The 11748-nt window shown below is 37.1% G+C and overlaps 2 protein-coding genes across 2 annotated transcripts; one reads left to right on the plus strand and one right to left on the minus strand.

Annotated features, from left to right (window-relative positions):
• The first annotated feature begins 2762 nt into the window (after positions 1-2762).
• On the plus strand, positions 2763-10420 carry LOC141591527 (pumilio homolog 1-like). Its single transcript, XM_074411889.1, has 9 exons — positions 2763-4077; positions 4695-6082; positions 6181-6322; positions 6575-6682; positions 6855-7067; positions 7252-7362; positions 7667-7861; positions 9262-9436; positions 9890-10420. Exons 1-9 carry the CDS (start codon positions 3418-3420, stop codon positions 9925-9927), a joined length of 3030 nt encoding a protein of 1009 aa, XP_074267990.1. The 5' UTR covers positions 2763-3417; the 3' UTR covers positions 9928-10420.
• A 101-nt stretch (positions 10421-10521) lies between these two features.
• LOC141591528 (uncharacterized) lies at positions 10522-11463 on the minus strand. The gene is made up of 2 exons (XM_074411890.1): positions 11017-11463; positions 10522-10814 (listed from the first exon to the last, which is right to left on the minus strand). Exons 1-2 carry the CDS (start codon positions 11374-11376, stop codon positions 10638-10640), a joined length of 537 nt encoding a protein of 178 aa, XP_074267991.1. The 5' UTR covers positions 11377-11463; the 3' UTR covers positions 10522-10637.
• Positions 11464-11748: the final 285 nt, after the last annotated feature.

Consider the following 11748-nt stretch of genomic DNA (forward strand, 5'->3'; position numbering starts at 1 on the left):
GAGATGCAGCGAAAATTATAAGATTATGCAAGTTATTCGATTTGAGTCAAGTGATGTAAGTTTTAAAGTCTATTGTTATTCATTTTATTAGGTTTGAGAAGACTATTTTATAAAGCAGGTGTCATAATCGGGTTGATATGTGGTACAATAACTATTTTCATGAGTCATTTAGCTAATACAAGTTATTTGATTTGAGTTAAGTGATGTAAGTTGTTATTTAGGTGGTGTTTGGCCAAACTTTCTAAGTGCTTTTCTAATTGTAAAAGTAGAAGTTGGGCCAAACATTATAATTTTTTCACTAAAACTTTTGAAAAGTCAGAAGTTAATAAAAAACAACTAGAAACAGAAGCACCAAATTGATGCTTTTGCTTCTACTTCTCCCAAAAACTCTTAGGATTATGGAAACTAAAAAAAAAAAGCAGTAGTAGGCAAACACATCAATTTGTTAAGAAACTACTTTTACAAAAGTTATGCCAAACAACCGTAATTTTTTCAAAAAGTAGTTTATGAAAAAACTAATTCTAGAAAGTAAAAGTTATTTCACATAAACTAGGCCAAACAACACCTTAGTTTATTAGGTTTGAGAAAACTATTTTATAAAGTAGGTGTCATGTCGGGTTGATATGTGGTACAATAGCTATTTTCATGAGTCATTTAGCTAATACCACAAAGATGTTGAGAGAATCTTCGAGTAATAACACTAGCTAACTGGATTGGGTTAAACAAGGTTTTTAATGGTTGTTATTGTTAAGTTTATCAGGATTCGGATGGCTATAAGGTGGCCACATTAGGTCAAACCTAGTCGGACTAATTCTAACCCGACCTTGGCAGAATGACGAGTGGAGTGTGTCTGGTCAGCTAATGCCAGATCTTCACTTGGGCGTGGATGGGCTGGGGCCAAACTAGGACCATAATTTTTTTGGAGGATTTTTGGACAAAATAAATGGGTAGAGGAAATACAACCTCGACGGAGCATGGGCCGGGCTCGATTTTGGGCAAAGTCATGCATGTTTGACTCGTGGAGGATCAACCCGTAATGTTGGCTTGCTGAAGACCAAGACAATAAAGTGGGGCGGGCGGCGCGACCAACCTATCCCGTCAGGCTTTTACAATCAACGACCCATGTTGCCAAACTTCGAGATACGAGTTGGTTCGGGACTCTAGTTTCTTAACCGTAGCTCGTATGGAAACAAAAAATAAAATAGGATAACGGATGGGTTGAGGTCAAGCATAGCTCCGACCGATCTTCAACTTGCCCTATAGATGAGCCTTTTGAAGGGAATCACTCAACAAAGTCCGACCTTGCCAAAATTTGGGCCGCCTTAGCACTAACCCGCCCGTGGGTCGAGGAGCCCGCACTACTCACTAGTCACTAGTTCACTAAGCATGAACACTCAAGTTACACGACATTTGCATTAGTTTTTTTTTTTGTTTCAACATTCTAGAAATCTTGTGATGGCAATTCACTAAGAAAGACAATTGAAGAGGATGGATCATCCTCTTAGATGAGATGAAGAAAGTCTTTAAGAGGATGTCCTCCTTCAATGTGGGCTTTTACTTCAGATCCTCTTTGAAGAAACTTCGAGATGGCATCCTCTATAAATGAGATCTAGTTTTGTCTTGGCCCACCGTCTCGTATGGAAATAAGAGATAAAATTATACTTAAATGGTGAAAGAGATGGAGAGGTAGCATCCTCTTTGATGTGGACACAAAGAGAGAAAGGAAGGAGATAGTGGAAAGTGGGATAAATGAAAAGTATGATGTGTCAAAATATAGAATGAAAGAGAAAAAATAAGAGGAGGATAACCATACTACTCACTTGTCACTATCTTCACTAAGCATGAACACTCAAGTTACACGACATTTGCATTAGTTTTTTTTTTTTGGTTTCAACATTCTAGAAATCTTGTGATGGCAAATTGGTAAATACAAGACAAAGTTAAAAACAAACACCACTCACTTGCATTTTCGCTCAGTTTGTTGTCCACTTGGTCAACTGAAACACCAAGTTTTAAGGACTTGATGGACTCTCATTAATTTTCTTTGTTATACTTGCAATTTTTAATGATTAAAAAAACAGTGTACCAAAAAACTAAAAAAGCAGACCACTAATTATTATGCTTTATTATCACTTTTTTTCATTTTTATGAACTTATAAAAGCGAGATTAACATTGTGATTCAAAAAAATCAACGTTATCAGGAGTACAGCCTTTTCTATTTTCCTACCAATAGAAAAGCCCGGCATATAAACTAATTCGTGAACAATACGTTCGCGAGCAATACGAGTACACCTACGATTAGCATAGCGCCATAACACTATCTAAACTATTTAACCTAAAACATTGAAACAAAAAAGTTGCAAAAAAAATTATTTCACGACTTTCCAAACTTAAACCGCAAAAGTAATAGTAATAAAAATATTTATTGAGATTATTTTATTACTATTATATTAAGGTAAACTTTTTTTTATAGAATTGCTATAAAAAACATTTTTGGAAAGCAATATTACTTTTTTCCATATCTGTTACTCTCATTAATCTAAACGTTATCGGAAAGAGTAATCAAAATATTTATCATCCTAAATTTCGAGCAAAAGTTTCTAAAAAAATTATTATTATTAATTATTTTTATATTCGTAATATATTACCATTATATATAAGTCACCAAAAACCGAATAAAAATATTTGTCAGAATTATTTTATTAATATAATATTAAATTAATTAATTAATATTTATAATTAATTAATTTTGACATTAATTAAGCTGTCCTTGATCATCTTTGTTCTGTTTTTCCAACAAACAAAAGTCCATCAAAACAACAACAAACATTTGTTAACAGCAAAAACCCTAAACTGGGGTTTCTTATAATAACTCAGATTGTTGAAACCCTTTTTTCCCCAAATTTTATTAGCCGCCGGTATTGATCTTTAGCTGTTAATTTAAAAATAAAAAAACAAAACCCTTTTTTCTGTTTTTTGATCTTTGTTCTTTTTCACTCTTCATTTTCCTTTTTTCAGATAATTTTTTGATGTTTTTTTCCCTAATTAATTGGGAAAAAGAAGCATTAATCATGGAGGAAGCTGTTGTTTGATCATCATCAATAAATCCAAAACCCCAGATAAAAAGTTTCAATCTTTTTTATGTTCTGTTTAGTTTATGTTGATTAATTGAGTTTTGCAACCAAACCCTAATTGAAAATTTGATGTTTGATCAATTTTGATTACTATATGTGCATATTTTAGTGTTTGGGTTATTAGGGTTGATAAAAAGGAGGTTGTTTTAGTTGTAATTAGTTGATTAATCTTATATTAGTGTGGAAAGTTTTGATTTTTGGAGTGATATTAGGGTTGTTAGGGTTTAAAGGGTTAATTTGATAATATTTGGGGATTAGGGTTTTTAGGGTTTGTGGGTGAAAATGTTATCTGAATTAGGAAGGAGACCAATGATAGGTGGAGGTGGTGGTAATAATGATGGATCATTTGGGGATGAGTTGGAGAAGGAGATAGGGATGTTGCTTAGGGAACAAAGGCGGCAAGGGCAAGAACCTGGCGGTGTAGGCGATGATCGTGAGCGTGACCTGAGTATTTTTAGGAGTGGGTCTGCCCCTCCGACTGTCGAGGGGTCGTTAAATGCTGTAGGTGGGCTGTTTAGTGATGGTAGCAATGGTAGTGCTTTTTCGGAGTTTGCTCGTAGTAATAATAGCAATGAGACTGTGTCTGAGGATGAGCTTAGGTCAGACCCGGCATATTTATCGTATTATTACTCGAATGTTAACTTGAACCCTAGGTTACCGCCTCCTCTGTTGTCGAAGGAGGATTGGAGGCTGACCCAGAGGTTGCAAGGTGGGAACTCGGTGTTGGGTGGAATTGGTGATAGGAGGAAAGTTAATAGGGCTGAGAATGGGCCTGGTAGGTCTCCCTTTTTGATGCCTCCAGGGTTCGGCTCTAAGAAAGAGGAGCGAGAGGTTGAGCCAGAGAAGGTCCAGGGAACTGCCGACTGGGGTAAAGATGGGCTTCCTGGTCTTCCTGGTATTGGACTTGGCGCTAAACAGAAAAGTCTTGCTGAGATTTTTCAGGTATAATGGCCGGAAATTATGTGCTCAGTATCTTGTTTATTGTAAGCGCTCGTACTGTTTTTTTCCCCCTGCAATTATAAATTGTTATTCGTACGCATTTCCATTATCGCCAAGTCTCTAATTTTATTTGATGTTGATTGTTTCTAACCTTCTCGAATTAGCGTGCCTTAAATTCTTTGTGAAAGTTTGATGTTTCCAGTTCCACTAGAGACAAAGAGTCACTATTTTGTTAGTTATGGTACCTTGTAGATGGCGGTGGAATAACGGTCTTTTCTATACAGTTCTTTCATAATGGGTCAGTTGGAAACATATTTAACATAGGATTGAAGTTACATACATTCGACCACCTCTCTCTCTCTCTCTCCATCATATGAGGGAGCCCTAACTCTTACCCTACCATTTTTGGGAATCCTGACCTTGAGGCACTGTTTACTATTCTGGTTCTTAGTGGAAGTTGAATTATTGTCATACACTTTTGAGTGAATTTGGTTGCACCTGCTGGCTAATTTATCATCCTTTTGTTGTTTTCTCGGTCCACAGATTATAAACTGTTTTTCTCATCATTCTTGTTTGTAGTTTCGCATACTTTTCTGACACGTGCAATTTAATCTCCCCAGAATGACCTGGGCAGTTCTAATCCTCCCTCAAGACATCCTTCTCGGCCTGCCAGTCGCAATGCTTTTGATGAAAATGTGGATGCATTAGGCTCTGCTGAAGATGAGCTGTCTCATTTGAGGCGCGAGGCCGCTAAATTTAAGGTCTCTTCTACCACCCAGAATACTGCTTCACCAGCCTCATTTTCTTACGCTGCTGCTTTGGGTACTTCATTGTCAAGAAGCACTACTCCTGATCCTCAACATATAGCTAGGGTTCCCTCTCCTTGCCCTACTCCTATTGGTGAAGGAAGATCAGGAGCAGCAAAAAAGAATGTCACTAGTCCCAACTCATTCAATGGCATGGCATTGGGAATGGGTGACTCTAACGATCTGGTAGCTGCTTTAGGTGGTATGAATTTGACATCAAATGGTAGTATTAACAATGGAAATCTTATGCAATCACGGACCGAACAGGATGGCAAGCAACATGCATATTTGAAGAAGTCTGAATCTGGGCATTATAATATGCCATCTGCTCCTCACTCTCGTGGAAATTTAGGCGTTTCTGAATTGAGAAGTCCTCAGGTGGAGCGACCTAAGTCTGGGTTTAATACTGGGATCCCATATTCTAAAGGATTGTCTCCGCCTTCTCTGAATGGCGGCGGTGGTCTGTCACCTCACTATAATCATATGGACGGAACAGGCTCATCATTTGCAAACCATGGCTTGAGTGGGTTTTCGCTGAACTCAGGTATGCCTTCCATGATGGCAAACCAACTTGGCAACTATAATCTTCCCCCATTGCTTGAAAATGTTGCTGCAGCTTCTGCAATGGGAGTCCATGGACTAGATTCGAGAACAATGACTGGTGGTTTGGGTGGTTCTGCACAAAATTTCGCTGCGGAATCGGGCCGGGTTGGGAATCAGGGATCTCTTCAAGATGCTATGTATCTTCAATACTTGAGATCAGCTGAATATGCTGCACATATTGCTGCACTGAGTGATCAATCCCCAGATAATTATTATATGGAATTGCTTCAGAATGCATATTTAAGTTCCCCAATGTCCCCTCAAAAGTCCCATTTTGGTGGTCCTATGGGACACAAATCCAGTGTGTCTAGTCATGGATATTATGGAAATCATGCATCCTCATACGGGTATGGAATGGGATATCTTGGAAGTCCATTGTCAAGTCCTGTTATTCCACATTCGCCCGGTGGACCACGCAGTCCAATCAGGCATAAGGACTTCAATATGCACCATCCAGCTGCTATGAGAAACTTGGGAGGTGGTATGGGACCCTGGCACTTGGATAGCGGCTTCGGTTCTTCATTGTTGGAAGAGTTTAAGAGCAATAAGACAAGGTGCTTTGAGCTTTCAGAGATTGCAGGCCATGTTGTTGAGTTCAGGTATGCCACATTCAACTTCCTTTTTCCTCCCTTGAAAATGAGCTTAATTTTTATTAGTTTTTTTTATCATTGGTCTAATCATCTAAAAAATTGAACAGCGCTGATCAATATGGAAGTCGTTTCATCCAGCAAAAACTCGAAACTGCTACAGTTGATGAGAAAAACATGGTGTTTGAAGAAATTAATCCACAAGCTCTTACCTTGATGACTGATGTTTTTGGGAACTATGTGATTCAAAAGGTAATGATATTTTCAATCTTCTTTTTTCTTGCTATTATACCTCAGAGATTTCACTGTTAGCAATTGTGTGGATGTATTGCATACACTTCTGAAACAATAAATTGTGAGCGGTATATAGTCTTCACGATTTCAACATTATTGTTGTTACTTATTAGTTATTACTGTGCTTTAATTTCAATGCGTTTGTCCCCATTTTAGTTACTTATTAGTTATTACTGTGCTTTAATTTCAATGCGTTTGTCCCCATTTTAGTTTTTTGAGCATGGAATGGATGCTCAGAGAAGAGAACTTGCAAACAAGCTTGACAATCATGTTCTGAACCTTAGCCTGCAGATGTATGGTTGTCGTGTGATTCAAAAAGTAAGATCTCCTCTCTTTATTAGTTTAGTCAACATATATTCTGTTTTACGACACCTTCTCATACAAATGGTTCACTAAACTATCCATAATCCTCAACATAACATAATTGTCTTTACTAAACTATCCATATTCCTCAACATAACATAATTTTCTTTACATTTTTTTCTAACAGGCTATTGAAGTAGTAGATGTTGATCAGAAGATTAGAATGGTTCAAGAGCTTGATGGTCATATAATGCGGTGCGTACGTGATCAAAATGGAAATCATGTGATTCAGAAGTGTATTGAGTGTGTCCCTGAAGAGCATATCCAGTTCATAGTTCAATCATTCTTTGATCAAGTTGTTACCCTTTCTACTCATCCGTACGGATGTCGTGTTATTCAGGTTTGTCTGATTGTAGCTGACCAACCCGAACCTTTATTTATTTCTTGTTTAATTTAATTATAAGGTTTATAGGTTGGACTCACGCTAGAGAGATCATTTTACGTTTAGATTTGTGGTGAATTGGCTTTTTGACAGGAAAATTTGTTTGTTTATTTTTTGACGTTCTTTTACCTGATGGTTGTAGAGGGTTCTGGAGCACTGCAAAGATCCCCTGACTCAGAGTAAAGTTATGGACGAGATTTTGGGAGCAGTTAGCATGTTAGCACAGGATCAGTATGGCAACTATGTGGTTCAGGTTCTCCTTCTACCCAGCGTTCTTTTGACTTTAGGCTCAAGGCTTGTACAAATTTTGATGGTTATAACAGAGTTTTCAGCTTTTTTGAATTGACTAAAAAAAAAACATCCTTAACACACAGATCTTAACACAGCTCACACAGTTCAGTCTCAATGGTTTACGATATAAGGTTCAGTCTCAATGGTTTACGATATAAAGCAGTCGGTTCTCTAGCTTATATTTTAAGGTTTTATTGCTATTATCCGGTTTTGTTTTTGCATGTTCTTGTTTTTATGACATCTTTTCCAAATATATATTTGAGCAGCATGTGCTCGAGCATGGAAAGTCACATGAACGAACCGCTATAATCAAAGAGTTGGCCGGAAAGATAGTCATAATGAGTCAACAGAAGTTTGCTTCTAACGTTGTGGAGAAATGTCTGACCTTTGCCGATGCTGAACAACGAGAAATTTTAGTGAACGAGATGCTTGGCACAACTGATGAAAATGAGCCTCTTCAGGTTTGTCAACTGCCCTCTCTCTGTCTCTCACTTCTTATATGCAATTGTTTGTACTTTGGACGCCTTCTTCATAGATCAGTAGTCTACGTTTACAGTATATGGATGATTACGTCCAACGAATGGTAGTTAGACAGACTTGGGACATGCGTCGGATATGGGATGTTATCTTAAAGTTAAGATATGAGTATAATGCGCGTCTATTGATTTAAAATATGAAGTATTTATTGCTTTAAGTGTGTAATGTACTCGGGGGCGTACCCAGGAAATTTGTTTTGGTGTAGCAAAACTTTTACATTTTTTTCTTTTTATAAATTTTACGTTTTCGATAATCACGAGTGTAAAGAGAACACGTGATTCTACTTTGTATTAATGGAAACAGAAAACATTAAGATTTATTGAAAAATTCATGTTTTATCGTTCCGATAGATTATCACAATGAAACGTAAACTAATTAAACAAAGAATTTATATAGTAAGACGGTTCACTTTTGTAAAAGAGATTTTTTTTATGTTAATAAACTCAATGGGATCGTCTTACACCACCGTCTCACACAATTAGTGAAATAAACAAACAAGTTAATGTAAAAGTTAAGGACACAAATAACCAATCATTAAATGCTAATAAAACTAATTAGTGTAAACCGAGATTAATAATTAATTCTGTGAGGGTAAAACAAAGGGGTAATTATTTCTCATATGGAAAGTGGAATATTAGGAGTCAAATTCAAGAAAAGTAGTAATGAAATAAAGTGCAGGGACAGCTTTTTTTACTCTGCTCAAATTGTTGTAGGCAGAAAATGGTACAGGAGTACAGACAATTAATACGGAGTAAAAACGCATCACCATTCTATAAGGTGGATTCACCCCTGAATGTACTGATGTTTGTGGCAATGGTTTAAATTATGTACTGGTGTTTTGGTGGGATGGGAGGGTCTTTTTTGGTGTTGTGGTGTTTAGGGGTTTTGGGGATGGTGAGTTCGAAGGAGGAGTGAGCCTGATGGTGGGGAGATGGTGGCCGACGAGGGAGGTGCCGGCGTGTTGGCTGAGAAGCTGTAGGCACGGTAGAGGTGGTGGCGGTGGTTTATGGCAGTTATTGACTTTTGGTCTTCTTTTTTCCATTCCCTATGTTTCAGTGTGTTGTATAGTTGTATGCATTTCGAGTAGGATGTATGCATTTTTTTTCTTGTTTCAAATGCCCACGACTCCCAACCTCCTTTTATTTCCCTAAAACTCTATCGCAAAGTGTGTACAATTTGCTGCAGGTTCTGTTATATGTTTACCAAGTTGACAGTTCTTTAAGTAGGTATAATTTAATGTACCTCTGTTGCTAGAAATACTATATTCTTCTTAATGCATCCTTTACTATTTCCTTAATATCCTTTTTTTTTCCTGCTAATCCAGGCGATGATGAAAGACCAATTTGCTAATTACGTTGTACAGAAGGTTTTGGAAACATGCAGTGATCAACACAGGGAGCACATCCTATCACGGATTAAGGTTCATCTGAACGCCCTCAAGAAATACACTTACGGCAAGCATATTGTTGCACGTGTTGAGAAGCTTGTTGCTGCTGGAGGTATAGTTTGCTCCTGGCTATCTTATTTCTGTATTCTATGTATGTTTCTCAAACTTGCTTGAAACTATTCGGAATGAGTATGTATCCTGTCTTACTAAGCTATTTTACGAAACTCGTGATTTATCTAACACCAAAATCCAAATTTCATACTTCTTAACCCAGTGAACAAATGAATCAAACAAATCCGAACCCAAAATCAGACACAACTCACATTCAAATTCCCAAAACGGCTAATTCAAACAAAAACCTTTGTAGGCATGAGCAAAGAATGACCCGAGTTGAAGGACCTGTTTGTCGGGTTTAGGATTTTTTTCTATGTTTTCTTTTTGGTCAGATGCAATTTGTTATGTATCGACTACAGACTACGAGTATTCAAATGTGTAACTGTTATGCTGAAGGTGAAATTTGATTTTGTATCAAATCTTAATTGAAACTGGTACAATATGTGTGCAGAAAGGAGAATCGCGGTGCAGACTGCGCAACCTGCATAGACGGGATAGAATCAGAGTTGTATAGCTGACAGAAGCCTACCCGAGGGCTTCATCTCTTGAAGACCGCTTTTGTTTTTTTAGTTTCCCCTTTTCTCTTTTTTTGTAAGATCTAGAGCCATCACTCCATGATCCTGGGAGTCCCAGGAATCAGTAAAGGAGCTCTGAAATAAAAGATGTCGCGATGTACACAGAACTGTACATTTTGTAGGTTTTAAAGGCTATACATAGAAGAATGAGGCGAGCTCGAGCTGCAGAATGTGAAATATATGGTTTATAGCTCCTGCAGAGATAAAAGATGAGCTTAGAAGGTGTATAAATTTATTGAATGCTGAGGAGGGGTTTAGGCTCTCTTTTTTGTGCTTCGTCTAGCGATCGTGACTGTACAAATGTGGCTTTGTCTAGAGCTGTTGCTTATCTAGGTAGAAAGCTCCTAAATTTTCCTTGTATTTCCTTTTGCTTTTCTTTCTTATGAAATGAAGCACTTGTTTCTTCACTATCAGAGCACCATTGCAGCTTTTTCCTTTCCTTTACTTCACTATTTCGCACAATGTTGATCCTACCATGCTTATTCTTACTGATATAATATCAGATGTCTCGATATCATATTCTGAACAAATATTTTTAATTTCCACAGGTAACATTCTTACTACTGCAACATTTGAAACTTCAAAATTTGTCGAAACAAATTCATACCGAAAAAAAGTGAAAAATTAATCTTCAAAATCAAAATCATCATCAATCTTTTGGCCAAATCCTCTAGGACCTCCTCTAGCTCTAACACCAACTTTCTTCTTACCACTCTTCTTTTTCTTCTTAGCTTCCTCTTCTTTCTCAAATCTATCCTTCTCCCTTTTCTGCAGGAAATCTGTCACCCCAATGTACACAACCTACACAAAATCGACAACAATATTACCCGAGTGCCTCTAACCAAATTCCCACCCAATCCCGGGTCTATAGTTAACAACTGAATTACTCTGAAATGCAGATGTCAGCCAACTTAGCTGGTAAAGTCGTGAGGGGTGATACTCATGACGCGGGTTTAAATTCCGTCAAAACTAACAAAAATGAAAATGCAAGAAAGAGTTATACCCCAATAGTGAGGATGGAGAGTGCAACAAAGGCAATGAATAAAAGAGCAGAAATAATTGTAGAAACACCATCATCACCATTAGAAGTGGCAGACACTATTTCAGATGCAACATCTTCAGTAGTAGTAGTAGTAGTAGTATCAGTAACAGCTGAAACTCTAAAATGAGTGTGTTTTTGAAGAGGGTTTTGAAAAGGGTAAGATAAGTTTTGTTTGGATAAGGTTATAGGTGAAATGAGTGGTTGAAATGTATGATTTCTTGGGATTTTAATTTGATAATAACATGAAACTATGTGTTTTGGTTTGTTTATGTTAACAAGATTTGGTAATGGAATTGTTGATGTTGTTGTAGTTGTAGCCATTGTTTTGCCTGTCTCAAATTATGAGCATTTTGGGTGTTCAGAATTTGGGTTGTGGGAGGAGGATGGTGTTGCCCATCTTGTTCTAATTTTATTTTAAAACAGTCACATTTTCTCCGTCTTCATTTCAGACTTGAAGACGAAAAAGCCCGGCTAAAATGAGAATTTGTCATTCTGTAATTAGAATTTGTATAGGATTCAGATTCTCTTTCTATATACTACTTGAAAAGCTATATTCGGTAATTTTTTTTTCTTTTTTTTGGCAACAATATATATTGGGTAAATAGGATTAACAAAGTTACCAAAACACTAGTTCGTATAGGATCCTGATTCTCTCTATATAGAGAAATAGGAACATATATCGGATGTACTACC

Source organism: Silene latifolia, chromosome 7, assembly GCF_048544455.1.
Source record: "Silene latifolia isolate original U9 population chromosome 7, ASM4854445v1, whole genome shotgun sequence".
Classification (NCBI taxonomy): domain Eukaryota; kingdom Viridiplantae; phylum Streptophyta; class Magnoliopsida; order Caryophyllales; family Caryophyllaceae; genus Silene; species Silene latifolia.

Coding starts and splice junctions, on each gene's coding strand:
- LOC141591528 (XM_074411890.1), bottom strand. CDS start 11,376: ATGGCTACAACTACAACAACATCAACAATTCCATTACCAAATCTTGTT. Junction 10,815..11,016: donor TCTCCATCCTCACTATTGGG/GTATAACTCTTT, acceptor GATTTTGTGTAG/GTTGTGTACATTGGGGTGAC.
- LOC141591527 (XM_074411889.1), top strand. CDS start 3,418: ATGTTATCTGAATTAGGAAGGAGACCAATGATAGGTGGAGGTGGTGGT. Junction 6,083..6,180: donor GGCCATGTTGTTGAGTTCAG/GTATGCCACATT, acceptor AAAATTGAACAG/CGCTGATCAATATGGAAGTC. Junction 6,683..6,854: donor GTTGTCGTGTGATTCAAAAA/GTAAGATCTCCT, acceptor TTTTTCTAACAG/GCTATTGAAGTAGTAGATGT.